General features: G+C 39.4%; 1 protein-coding gene across 1 annotated transcript; it reads left to right on the top strand.

The window, feature by feature from the left end:
• The first annotated feature begins 4,493 nt into the window (after positions 1 to 4,493).
• LOC106909934 (NDUFA4 mitochondrial complex associated like 2) lies at positions 4,494 to 10,517 on the top strand. Its single transcript, XM_014976446.2, has 4 exons — positions 4,494 to 4,878; positions 8,423 to 8,508; positions 9,587 to 9,647; positions 9,767 to 10,517. Exons 1-4 carry the CDS (start codon positions 4,837 to 4,839, stop codon positions 9,821 to 9,823), a joined length of 246 nt encoding a protein of 81 aa, XP_014831932.1. The 5' UTR covers positions 4,494 to 4,836; the 3' UTR covers positions 9,824 to 10,517.
• Positions 10,518 to 12,134: the final 1,617 nt, after the last annotated feature.

Genomic DNA, 12,134 nt, shown 5'->3' with positions numbered 1-12,134 from the left:
CGAAACGGCAAAAACAAAAGAAAATCGTGCACCAAACCAGAAATAATACCACCAGCCAGAAAGTCCACTACCAACACCACGCTGGCCGTTCCTCTCAAAATAAGAAAAGAAACATTCAAATTACAGACAATGCAATTATACAATTCAGTTCACGACCAATCAAGCAGCGGTAGTCCAAATTGAGGGTCCGTCCTGGGAGGATCCGATCCGCTGTAGAAGACGCCACTCAGAGCGGCACTTGAAGGATTAGTCCGAGCTGGTCACCAATCAGCCCAAATAAGCCACACTGGACGAGTGATGGGAGCCAGCTTTACGCCGACCAAGACGGCGGGTATGAAGCCAGCAAACAGGACGACAGGTAGGCAGCCGACAGATAACAGGCGGACCGCCAGTCGGGGACAACCAGAACAGCAGGCAAACAACCGGCCAAGGACAAACGGCAGCGGCTAACAAGAATAAATGTTAGAAATGGAACCTAAAAGCGTGAAAAAACTAGCACTTCACTTACCACTGAGCTCTTTAAGTAGTGCCTCTGACAGGAAGGAGGAAACAGGGAGCTTGTGGCGCATTGCATTGTGGGATATCTTGCTGCCTCAAGTCCCCAGAAGGATGCATTGATGCATCCTCGATAAAATGGGCGGAGCAAGAACACATCCGGGTACTTTGAGCGTTCTTGCTTGGATGTGTACTTTGAATTGGAACAGTACTTGGGCCGCTGTCGATGACGTTTCACGAGGACGCGAGAACACAAGTACAGACAAGAACGCATATTGAGAAACGGCCTTTGAATTCGGACAGGCCTTGTCGCCACGCTATGACGTAATCGGTCTACAAATCCGTCCTTCGAAGGATGCAGACCCTGAATTCGGACACAGCTATGATTACCACAAGGACGATGGATCGGCGATCAGAGCGTCGTTAAGCGCACCGTTTTGAGCGCGTATTAATTTGCGGCAGTTATACAGAAAATGGAAATAAATCACAAGTAATAAGCTTGATGGAGAGAGATGAAGCCTGCCTTACTTAGCGTGCAGCACCAACAAACGCCAAAGTCTGAACCCGAAGGAAAACAACGTGACGTCAACCACATGAGGGAGGGCCCTTGATAGGGGCCCTTTATATACAGGCCCTCAGCGCCACAACCAATTAGATTCAGGCACTTGTGTGGTGAGTTCAAAGCCTACAGGGCATACTGCCACACTTTTTCGTCTTGTTGTATAAAGCTTGTCAAAGTGAAACATCTCAAATAAAATAATATTTTACCAGCTTACAGCTAATCCAGCAGGTTCAAATTAACTATGTCAGATTTAATTTCAACACTTTTAAAGTACCTGGGTTCACACCAGAAAGTGCTAATTTAACTCTTTTTGGAGAGTTGGTACCTTAGCTTTAATTAAGTGTTAAATACCAAATCTGTCTGGAGTTAGTTATTTAATACTGAGTAACCCTAACTCGGTGTTAGATCTGAATTATCAATTCTCCCATAGTATTTTTGAACTTCATAAGAGTTTTTTGTAATTAATACTAAACAGGTGTACTTTTTATTATTTTTCAACTTTTATAAGGTCTTTGGAAAATAAACATCTAATAATAATAATAAAGAGGCAATGACTTTATGAGATGCATTATTTCAAAACATGCACCATAATTGGAAAACATTTTTCAACATAGAATAGTGTAAAACTTATTAAACTGTGCGATTTCATTGTCATGTGCACAAGCTACAGATTTTTGACTGGTCTTCCTGGCCAGCGTGTGAGTCGTCCGGTACATGCGTGGATTTTATTGCTCCTTGGTGACCGCGCAGCGCTGCAGGCCTGAGTAGTTTAATAGTATTATATGGGAAACCGTCTCAGGGATCGAGGTTCAAACTAGTGCTCAGCCTGCTCTGTTTCTCCTCAAGTAGCAACATGGCAGCGGTGCACATACACACACTTCAGAAAGGCCCCGTTCCCACAGCAGCAGCTGGCTGAGGCTAATAGGAGCCACGGCGTGCCTGCGACTTCCACAGGATTGGCTGAAGATTATCATAAGGATTAAAATGGGAGAGAAAAAAATAGGAAAATGTTGAAATCAAACTGTATAATTGCATCTCTAAAAAACAAAACAAAAAAAGCCACCCTGATGATGTGTAACAAGTGTCTCCATTTTTATATCTCCCTACTAAAAGATGACGACGTGCAAGATGTCCTGTCAAACAGCATATTTCCTGCTAGGGCCAATCAGCATCATCATTATGTGTTTCTGGACCATGTTTACCTCACGGCGCAGGGGGAATACCGCGCTGACTGGGGGCTTGTGTTTCCAAACAAGCCTGCTGCCACCGCGTTGGCCGGTGTCCAATTAGGAGGATTTGTTTGTGAGCTGCAGTGTTGTAGGTCAGCAGGAGCAGCAGACAGGATGAGCCAATGTCCCACAGACCTGTGGCGGAGGAGAGGGAAAAATCAAAGTCCAAACGCTGAATCTGTGACAGATACCATGAAGCTTTTTCTTAAAATAGCCAGAAAATCAAATTTGTTTTTTTATGGGAAACCTTGCCATCGTCGCTGAGCAGTGAGTCTATTCACATGTTGCACACTGTGTGCATACATTTGACTCTTCAACTGGTTGTCCTATCGGCGGGAAAGAACAGTGTTGCAAATCCAGTCGTGCCTTTCTACATTTTGTTCCATTGTAGTCACAATATACATTTTTGTGATAGTCCAAAACCAGAGGTGGGTGTAGTTACATTCACTTAAGCAACGTTTTGAAATAAATGTTCTTTTAGGAGTAGTTTTACACCATATTTTTTGGAAGCATTGCCTCTGTAAAACTTCTGGATTACACACCTGCAATTTGTTAATGTGAAACTTTTTATTTCTACACAAGCTTTGTTTTTCTAATTTTGCACATATTTGCACTTATCTTTATATTTTGTCTGTCTGATTAAATAATTTTAAAAACATTGCATTATATGTTACACAGTAATTGAGTAGCCTCTTTACCAAATACTTTTTTACTCTTTTTACTCTTACTAATTTCTTGCATTTTTGGGCCCTGTACCGACCTCTGTTCGAAATAGTCATTCTTAATTGCAAAGTAGAAGAACACAACATATTTTTTCTATATTTTTTACACATACAAATTTGAAAATCATTGTGCCTGAAGGAACACTATTACTAGAGATAGTGAGGTATTGCAAAGATTTGTAAAAGCATTTAGGCTAAAGTTAGAAACCACAAGAACTCCTGTGTAAAGTTCTCCACAAGCCATGTGGGGACAAACTTGCACTAAGCATCAACCTGAACACATAATTGCGCTCCATGTCGAAACATGGTGGCGGCAGCATCATGCTTTTCTTCGGCAGGGACAGAGCTGATGCCAAGTCGGACAAACTCAAAGGAACGCCTTTTAAAGGTTCCAAAACACTTGAGACCGATTAGGTTCACCTTCCAGACATTTTAATGTGAACATGATTCTCTGTATGTGTGAATAAACTAAACTGGAAAATAAGAAATTTATGATATTCGGCAAAACATAATTAGCATATTCTTCTTTCTGCATAACAAAGCTTTGCTAATGTCCCATCATGTTTCTCATGTGATCAATGCTGCTGCTTTATTTTCCAGATCAGTCCCCTGTGGACACTGTGGGACGTCACGGGCTGGGATGAAACATCTCCAAGGGGCACTTATGAGACAAATTGGATTGTATTTGTCTTCACATCCAATTAAACTGATGCACAATGAATCACAGACACTGGTCCATTAAGCAGACTGGGAGGACAAAGTGTTTCTCTCTCTCTGAGCTTTCGGTCCAATGGGCTCGTTTGGCTTCTCCTTTGTTTTTAAACACTGATAGATATTTTTTCACAAGTGCATGCAATAAATTCATATGAAGTATGATTTGGTTCTACATATGTTTTTTTTTTAATTTTATTTTAACAGATGCTCTGCACCTTTTCTTGACTATAGCCAAGCTATAGTTGAAGCACCTGTTGGGAAAATTTAAATTTAAATTTCAAATGCATGAGAGCTGGAAATCCCGTGTTGCTTTTTTTTTTTTTTTTTTTCTTCCTCTTCTTCCTAGAAATAATGGTCACTAAGCTGTGTTGCTACGTTACCAAACACTCAGAGTTTGAGTAGGTCTGTGGTGGCGCTGACTGGCTGTCTGAGAAGCCTGAAAAGGCGCAGAGACGGTGACTGAGTGTCCAAGACGACAGCTGCAAACACGGCGCATCCAGACTCGATTAGGAGGAGGGCTTCTGGGGAGGATGCAACAATATCTGACCAGCTTGTGGTTTTTTTTTTTGTTTGTTTGTTTTATCGGAGAAATTCTCATTTAAAAAAGAAAAAAAAACTGTGTTACAAGCTTAAGTCCTTTGAGAATCTCTTGTTTTTGTATCTGATAAGATTTCAAACATACATTAATTCCCTCCTGGCCTTTGAAAGGAAACTCAATCCTGTTTCATTTCCTCCACTCGTTTCCCACAAGACCACAAGCAAAGAGGTGGATAAAGGCGCTCTGAGCTTCCAAGCTGAACGTCTGCCTTTAGCTGGGACAACAAATCATCACGTTTCAGGCCGGAGACGTCCATCTTCAAACACGTACAGCGTTTAGAAGGGCTGAATCACCCAACAGTAGCTGTAATTAGATGAAAAAGGGCCTCTTTCTCATACCCCCGTTTCCTCCTCTTCTTCCTCCTCCCCCTTGTATCGCTCCATATGTAGAAAGCAACAGGTCTTAATCCCGCCTGTGCACGGCCACGAGAAGCTGGTGGTTGGCCCTGAACTGTCGACTCTGAAAAACTTTTATTTCATCCTCTGTACATATAGAGACCTGTAAACTGGAGCACTGATGTTTCGGGTGGTGGCTGAGCACGCAAAGAGGCACCCCGGGGTGAGTGAGCCTCCTTTCCTCCCGGTTTGACTTTAATGTTCTTATGATGTGTGGCGACTTTCTTTTTTTTTTATTTTTAAAAGCTATTTTCCTCTTTCTAAATTTCATTGGATGACACTTGTTTTGAAAAATGCGAAAGGAAATTCAGCCACATGATGTTTACCACTTGAGTTTAATGAAAAATAATTAGCATTTTGATTTTTGTTATAATAATTTTGACTACAAAAGTAAAAGTAATTGTGGTATAATTTTAATTTGTTTTTTGTTTTAGATACACATTTATTCTTTTTTTTTTATTAGATTGCCATGTCCAAATCATGAGTAGGTCAACGTTTAGGTCATTTCTACTGACCTTTTCTGTTTATTGATTTTCAGAAAAAATACTGTGAAATTTGATTTACCTTAGCATATTTGCAGTCAAATGTCACTCCCTACTGTCCTTATCCCTGTACTTAGCCAGCTTATGTAATCACTTGCAATGTCACTCATTCATTAATAGGTTAAAGCAGGAGAGATAAAGAGAAGTCTAATTCTGTCTCTTCTAATCTGGAGCTCTCATTCAGTCGGTTACGTCGCTCCTGCAGCCGGTTTTAAAATCAAGGCAAATTTAGAGAGGATTAAGGCACCAGTCATACATAACACATGAAAAAAAAAAATTCAATCTCCTTAATTATCTGACAAAATCAGATCAGTTGCTGGTGTAAAACCTTTCCTCAAAAACATGTATTTCTTTCCCCACAGGGGAGGGGATTATTTCAGAGTCTTTTTTATCCATTTCCACGAGGGCTGACAGAGTGTTAACTTTTTGTCTCTGGTTTCCTTGGAGAGAGAGAGAGAGAGAGAGAGACAGAGAGAGAGAGAGAGAGAGAGAGAGAGAGAGAGAGAGAGAGAGAGAGAGAGGCTGCAGGGATGAAAACTCGCGCTACCAGAACTCCTCAGCATCGTCTATCATCCCGGAAAACTGACAAGCACTGAGACAGAAACCGCAGAGAGTAAAATCCTTTTGAGACTCCGTAAACCTGCCTCATCAACTTCAGACAGATGGACGGAAAGAGACAAAGAGACAGGCGGTTAGAGTCCAAAAGCTTCAGTCAGGAAGACAAAAAAGTCTGACAAATAAAAACATCAGTCAGACAAACAGATGGAAAGAGTGAAAAATGAGCAGAGAGATATCATTATCTTGAGGATTTCTTGGTGCTTTTCAAGAAATCTCTGTCACAAAGTGTCTGCAATTCAGAAAATTGCAGCATAAAAGTAGGCTTTCACCTATTTATAAATAAAGAGGAATGAAGACAATCTGATATAAAACACATAATAATCATCATTGGGTCGGTCACCCAATTGATGATTTAAAAAAAAAAAGCTTTAAAATGTTTATATTTCCGCCATTGTAGACTGAAAAAAAACATTGAAGTTTGACCTTTCATCACCAAAGACCAACCTGCTGGAGTTCATTATTTTATTAAACTAAACTCCTGGTTTAACTTCCTCAAAATAACGTTTCATCTGCGTTGAACTGTCTTACATTGTGGGGTCGTTAGCGGCTCTAATCCTCCTTCAGGATCCATCTGGCTCACTTTGAGATCATGTTGGATTGACGTTTAACTTGTGGTCAGACCTCCTGCAGGGATTAACCAGCTGATGGTGTTTTCCATCCAATTTGTGGGACATTTCTTTCGTTTTCTGTACATATTAAGTAGAAGATGATTCCATTTCACCTTAAAGACACCAACTAGAGCAGCTGTTGCCAAACCTTTTCAGATCCACACAGACTTTGGAATCCAAGCTAATGTTAACTAGACAAGACTATAAGACAATTAAAATTTAAAACCATGTTATTGTTTTTTAAAATCTATTTCTAAATTGACAAATTAAAAAATGTAGATTAAAAAAAATGTAAAGATAAATGTATAAATGTAGTAAATAAATTTATACTTTTGCTGGCTATTATAAGTAGTAAGAGTGTTTAAATACAGTTAAAATCAAAATGTATACCTGATTTACAAACACATTTATTTAATAACATGTCATTAATGTTATTCATTAAATAAAGGACAGAATAATACATATTGTTTGTATTCTTTTGTGCTAACATTTGTTATCATTATTAATAATATTTTCATTGTAATAATATTAACATGTATGTTAATATGTAAAACAATTTTTTATATGAAGTAGTAAAACTAATGGGAAAAAAAATCAGACAATTTTTATCTCAAGATTAATGATAAAATATAGTTGTGGGAGCCACTGGGCCAGTGTTCCCATTGCATTCTGGGTAGAAAACAGAGACGGCTTTTGGTGTTATTTAAAGACGTCAACCTGTCCCCCTCAGGAGCGAGCAGTAACAAGAACAGCTGAAAATAAAGGTAATGAAAGCATTAAAATACTTCCTGTGCTCTGAAAACATTATTTTCCACATTAAAATGCAGCACAAGCGAAGCAGAAAATTGTATGACAAAGAAGTTCTTGTTCTTTGGGATTGTCGTTTTCCCACAGACCGTCATTCAGAGTCTTGCATAACGTCGTATCTCTGCGTCAGCTGGTTCACTGGGACAACAGAAGCGGGTCACTAATTAATCAGCAGAGCTGTGATTGGTCCAGATCACCTGTGTGACAGTTCCTGTTGTCCTCACCTGTAAAGGAGCAAACCGGCTGCGATTTTCTGATGAACCTGGAGGAGAATGACTGGAGAATATAATCAGATTTTTGTTTGGCAAAAGCTTCCCATTAATTGGACTGGCAGATTCAGGGTTTAGATGACTGAGCTGACTGACTGCAGTATTTCCTTCTCTTAAAAAGATATTTGTGTGGCTTAAATTGACAAATGTGATTTTGCTCTTCACATGAGACCGCAGCTGAAAGGACTTGCTACTTTTCATCATATCTAAAATTGTTTCACCTGCTTTTCTGAAATTGTGTGTTTTTGACCAATTTTTTTTTTAAGTTGAAACAAAACAGTTTGAATGAACTCTGTTTGACTCATACTTTTAAACAAACTTTTATTTTCACATTTTACCATGTTGCAACCACAAAACTGAAAGTGTTTATTCAGGATTTTAGGGCAACATGGATGATAGTGAAGTGGGTGGAAAACTATACATGGTTTTAATTTTCTTTTTGAAACAAAATTAGATCCTTTTCACCTTGTATCATTTCCATCTCACATGATGAGTCAATTTTTAGCATTTCAACTTTTGTTGGAATCCTTTCTGTCTGGAGTTTCCATTTTCTCCCTATGTGTATAAAAATTCTCTATTATTGTGACTTTCTTCCGTAGTTCAAAGCCAGAGTTTCAGAAAACTAATAATTAGGTCATAGCTATGTCAAAAACCTGGAAAAACGTAGGCTTCTTTCTACATGTTTAGTTATTCGAGAAGCCAGTTCACTCTCAGGTTTCTGTGGTGGGTTCGGATCCAGTGTGAATGTTTAACTACATGAGCCTTTTTTCAGGTTATGCTTTGTCATCTATATAATTTTTTTTTAATTTCATTTAAATTTTTAGTAGCAAAGAAATAACTTGGTTTTATCTGTGTGCCTTCAGCTAATCCCCCAGTTCTTCTTTATCTGCCTGGGAATGGGTGGTGCGTCCTTATATCTTATCCGGCTGGCCAGAGGACCACATGTCACGTAAGACTTTTTGAACTTTTGCAGCAGTTTTGGATAAAAAAAGAGAGAGAAAAAACCCCAGCCTGCAGTAATTAGGCACAATCCTGACTCGCACTCACACTTTGAAGTGACCAACACAAGGTTTGCATAGTTGTGAAGTAGAAGGCAAATAATACGAGGTTTGCAAAGTTTTTCGCAGATAAAATAATTTAGGCTTTGTCAGAATGATAAGAAATTTACGTTTCTGTTTCAAGTTCTGATTTGGATTTAGGTTTGGGCTTTAACTAGGCCATTTTCAACTGTTCCATTAGCTCTGTCTGTCTATGGTTGTTCTCCTTCTTCCTAACTTTCTCCCTGACCTCTCCTTGTTCCCTGATCTTTTTGATGCTATTTATTCACAAATGTTTGATGACAAATCTTGAAGCATTCATAGAATATTCCACTTTTATGATTTAAAACACAAATTACACACAGAAGAACCACTTAGCAATTGCGTCCTAGCGACATCCATGGTAATCGGTTGCTCCAGATTTTATTTAGGGGTATCAAAGAATAGAAAGGACATTTCATAGCAATGAATCACTTTGTGTTGGTCTGTTTCATTAAACCTAATGTACAGTAATACGTTAATGTTTGTGACTGTGGAGTTTAAAAAAACAAAAACAACAAAAAATATATATATCAAAAGTAATCTCAGCGTATGCCGTGTCTGTAACAATCAAACTGACACCAATTCTGGTGTCTTTTCTGGAAATTTTTTCAGATTGCTTGCCTCCTTAATCGGTGATCAATTTTCAACCAACTCGATCAGCTTCAGTGTTGTCCTGAAACGCTGCTCTGGTATTGGCTTCAAACCTTTTAAGAAATATCTTGACTCATTGCTTGCTTTTGACGAATACCTTTGTCCCACTTGATCCAAGTCTTGCTGGATTTGCTTTTAGTAAGCATTTGGCTTAATGTCTGGTCTTAGCAGGTCTTGTAACATGTTTGCACAACACTGTTTTTCTTTATTTAGTTTTTTTTTATGATTTCTTTAAAAACAATGGCGGTAGAGATTTAAAGAGGATAAAACAATTCCTTGCTTTTTTCTGTATTTAAGCTGGAACAAGACAGATAATCCTGAACCATGGAATAACCTCGACCCCACATACCAGTACAAGGTAATCCAGGTCACACACAAACATGAGCTACTGCTTAGTCCACACAAGTTACAGGGTAATTATTTTTGTTGCGGCAGCAGTCTTCTGTTCCATTTCATGTTTATGTTCTTCTTCTGCAGTTTGTGGCAATCACCACAGACTACAAAAACCTGAAGAAGGAGGGTCCTGATTTCTGAACCGTACAGCTCAGAGTCAAACCGGAAGAAACGAAGATCCGGATCTGGACACGGATTTCTTTCTCTCTTTGTCTTTTCCGACATCAGCACTGCAGGTTTTGGGCGAACCCAACTCTTAAATCCAGATGTTTGGTTTTAAATAGCAGCTGGTTGCCTGGTAAATGTGACAGCAAACTATCGAAACTGCTCACTGAAAGACGCAGCACACACAGAGTTTCTGCCTGTGTTTGTCCCATTTTACATTACGGCTTGTTTTTCATAGTCATACTTACTTCCAATTTTCATCACTGACAATTATTATCTCAAGGACATAGCCTTGTTTTGGAAATATTGGTTCCACTTTAATTTTCATAGCATGACACTGAAAACAAGCAAAAAAAAAAAAAAACATACATTAATCTAAGTACTTTGTAGGTTTCCAGATATTAATCCTAAATGTAAATAGCATGTAAAATATGTGAAGAAAAAAATGCAACAAAACAACCGTGCTTCATTTTTCCTCTTTATTATCCCAGCTTTTTATAGAGCAATGCCGTCCTGCCCTGCAGCAGCAGTCATTGTCAGCAGAGTGTTTGTACTTCATAACCGACTGGAAGTTCAGCTGTCACTTAATTTACCAGTGATTGCGTCACTTATGAAAGCATCGGGTGCTTTAACCACATTATATTCTTTCAATAAATGAACCGCAGATTGATGGCTGCCGAAGTGTTTATTTTGTCGTGAGCCGTTTCCACATGGTGGGCAGGTGATTTTTGTAGTGCGCCTGGATGGAAGTGAGAGAGATACGGATCTTTTTCCACACGCTGCACTCAGAAGCTCTGATGGAGCCGAGCCGTCTGTCAGCAGTACGGCTGTCACTTTGCAGGTGAATGATGCTTATTCAGTGGAGCCACCTTCAGACTGTGTGTGTGTGGGTGTGTGTGTGTGTGAGAGGGAGACATGTGACAGCAGCCCAGTGTCTTTGATCAGTGGCAGGATTTTAAACAGTCCACCCCTGTGTGGCATCCTAAGCGCAATACTGTAAACCTAACAGTACTGCGCAACACACATACATAATAATGATAATAATAAATCCTAATGAGGGCTCAGTGTTTGACGAAACTATCATCATTGGTACTTCCTGAAAAGTGGCAACTTAAATTTAAGGAAAGGTGATGTTAGTAAGCCTATTTTTTCAAATCAAGCTCCAAATATCAGCTCTTTTGCGGTTTAATACTCACATCCAAGGTCATTTCATCCTTTACTTTCAGGATTTTCATCTAGCATGGGTTGTGGATGTTTGGCTGTGTCTCTTTCCACTGAATATGATGGATTGAGGTTTCTTCTCCGGTGAATTGAAGGTTAAACACGACAAAGAATGCTAGAACTTAAAGCGACAGTATTATGTATTTTCCAGGCATATAGTGGCATCTTATAGCATGATCCAATATCTATGTTACCTTCAGTTGTTATAAAAAAAAATGTTGTATATATCAAAGATGACTTAAAAGAAATTCCACCTTGTAATTTAACACCTTGAAATTGGGCTTCTGCCTCTTTAAGAAGCTTCTGCTGTTCCTGACACTCAATATGCAGTTAACAACCTTTCTTGCACTGATAAGTAGTTCCTATGATGAGCTCAGTTCCACCAGGTGTTTGCTAATTGCTGCTGCCGCTAGTCCTGAGGAGATGAATGGGGGAGGTACAGAGGAAGGATGCTCTTTGGGACAGGAGCTTGGCTTGGACAGTGAGGCTGTGAGGAGGAGCTTTGTGGAAAGAGGCAGCGTTTTGTAAGAGCACACGTTTAGGCACCAATGAGTGGTTGCCACGTGAGATTCAGGGATTTCTCAAACACGCATGAAAAAAACTCTCCAGATATATTTTTGATGAGGGAATAACATTATCACATGATATAAAACTCAACTTTAGACTATGAACAACAATAAATCCACATCACATCACAACAAACACTGTTTCAATAGTAGCCAGTCTAATAACGCCTTGAATCGAGCAAGCACATGGTTTCCCTGACTTTTTAAATGCATTCAAAATCTCACAAAGACGAGTTGTCGGGTCATGAGAAAAAATTCAGCGAGACGAGGCGGGTCATCATTTATTTGTGCTGTGATGCTGCTTGTGCGACGGTCAGAGTGTTTGGAGGTTTTCTGACGACACAGCTGAGAACTCGACCCAACCTCGCCGACCCCGAGTTCAGCCATAAGTCTCTGGAGACGATACACATTCCTCTGGTAAAAACCTTCAGCTGGAAAAAAAAACAAAAAAAAAAAAAACTGGAGAACAAACAAAGAAGCAAGTTGGAGACGTCCGACTC

The sequence above is a fragment of the Poecilia mexicana genome, unplaced genomic scaffold (assembly GCF_051168715.1).
Source record: "Poecilia mexicana isolate PSO_F unplaced genomic scaffold, ASM5116871v1 scaffold_7, whole genome shotgun sequence".
In the NCBI taxonomy this organism is placed as follows: Eukaryota; Metazoa; Chordata; class Actinopteri; order Cyprinodontiformes; family Poeciliidae; genus Poecilia; species Poecilia mexicana.
This window is presented reverse-complemented; position numbering and strand designations above follow the sequence as displayed.